Source organism: Ostrea edulis, chromosome 3 (genome assembly GCF_947568905.1).
Source record: "Ostrea edulis chromosome 3, xbOstEdul1.1, whole genome shotgun sequence".
NCBI classification, from domain to species: domain Eukaryota; kingdom Metazoa; phylum Mollusca; class Bivalvia; order Ostreida; family Ostreidae; genus Ostrea; species Ostrea edulis.
The window spans coordinates 16,560,810-16,562,435 of NC_079166.1; the positions used below are offsets into that span (position 1 = coordinate 16,560,810).

At 37.0% G+C, this 1,626-nt stretch overlaps 1 protein-coding gene across 4 annotated transcripts in view; it reads left to right on the top strand.

Annotated features, from left to right (window-relative positions):
- The window catches only part of LOC125675105 (lysine-specific histone demethylase 1A-like), a 38,329-nt gene extending 36,971 nt beyond the window's left edge, over positions 1–1,358 (top strand). For all 4 annotated transcript variants that reach the window (XM_056160224.1, XM_056160225.1, XM_056160226.1 and 1 more), the window contains exon 17: positions 744–1,358. In XM_056160224.1, the coding sequence (XP_056016199.1) occupies positions 744–958 (215 nt within the window). In that variant the 3' untranslated portion in view covers positions 959–1,358. The remainder of the gene's footprint in view (positions 1–743) is intronic.
- The last annotated feature ends 268 nt before the right edge of the window (positions 1,359–1,626 follow it).

A 1,626-nucleotide genomic window follows, 5' to 3' on the forward strand; every position in this document is an offset into this window, starting at 1 on the left:
TGAACCAATTTCAACCAATTTTGGCATATAGCATCTGTAGGTGGAGGGGAACAAAAATTGTGAAATTCATGGTCCCTGCCCCCCTGGGGCCTGAGGGGTGGGGCAAAAACCATCAAAATGAGTGTAATTTTAAAAAATCTTCTTCTTTACTCCTGGACATCAAGAAGCCAAACTGTGGGCATAATTATAATGAGCATTGAGCCCTCTACCAAAATTGTGAAATTCATGGCCCCTGGGGCAGGGGTTCTTGTGTTAGGGTGGGGCTCTATTGGTCATATAGTGAAAATGTAGAAATTCTTTGAAAATCTTCTTATATTGGTTTTATCTAAGGAGTAAATAACCCTTTTCTTTATGATGTCTCAGACCTAGGTTTTTTAAAAAGGATTATTGATTGAACATAAAAATGACACATGTACTTCATGACCACATAGCTATTCAATGTTTCTTCCATCCAAAAGTAAAATTCTTATATTTAAACACAAACCTAATTCAAACATTGGAAGGTTGTTACATGATACTCAGGTGACCTATAAGGCCCCTGGGCCTCTTGTTAATTTTTAACATAAAAAATGATGAAACATTTCTTTCAAAAAACATGAACCAGTTCCTTGAAGTGTAGTAGATTTGTATCATTATATTCAACTTTGATATTTTAGTTTTAATGTTACATATGTACATGCAAAGCATGAAAAAAATATATATAAACTGGGGTTGATTTTTTATGGAGTTTTTATTTTTTACAGGCAATGATTATGATCTGATGGCCACACCAGTCTCTAATTCCTCAGGCAGTCTGCCACGCCTCTTTTTTGCGGGGGAACACACCATCAGGAACTATCCTGCCACAGTCCACGGAGCTTTGCTGAGTGGACTCCGCGAGGCAGGACGAATAGCGGACCAGTTCCTGGGAGCTCCGTATGCGCTACCAACTCACAAAAGTGAGGGCGTGAAGACGTAACAGATGCATCTGTCATTTGAAAGTCATTAACATTTTCGAGATGTACCAACATGTCAATGGCTGACGTGTATGAATGTAAATGCAGGTTATCCTGCTAGTTTTCTACTGCAAGAGCCAAATGCATCGGTTAAAAAAATGGCAGCAACGAACATTAATGATTGCATTCAATGGGTGGCATCAATTCATTGGCTTTCTCTGTTGTGTGTTTAGTGTTTTAATATGTATACAATGGTACGTCCATCTTTTTCACATTTTTTTCTCAGAAACATTGACACATTTCATTATCATACTACTAGAATCACTGTGTTGTTCTTGGCATTCTTTTATCATTTTACATGAAGTCATTTGCTCACATAAAAACAGGTGTTTTATGATCCAATAAAACATGTGACAACAGAAATTTACGCTTTTTCTGTACTTCTTGGGCATGCCAGAGAAAGAACAGCAGAAACTCCAATAAATATCGGATTCTGATACAGGTGTCAGTTTTTAAGTACAACACTGCTATGATGTTTTTGGTGAACACCGTGCAAAGTATTAATGTCAGTGTTCACTTTGATGATGAAATGCATAAAACACTGACTTTTTGTGTACTGATAACAGAAATTCATAAATTGCTTAAATAGTAAGAAACAGAGCAGAGTGTATACAAACTGTCACCTGTACCA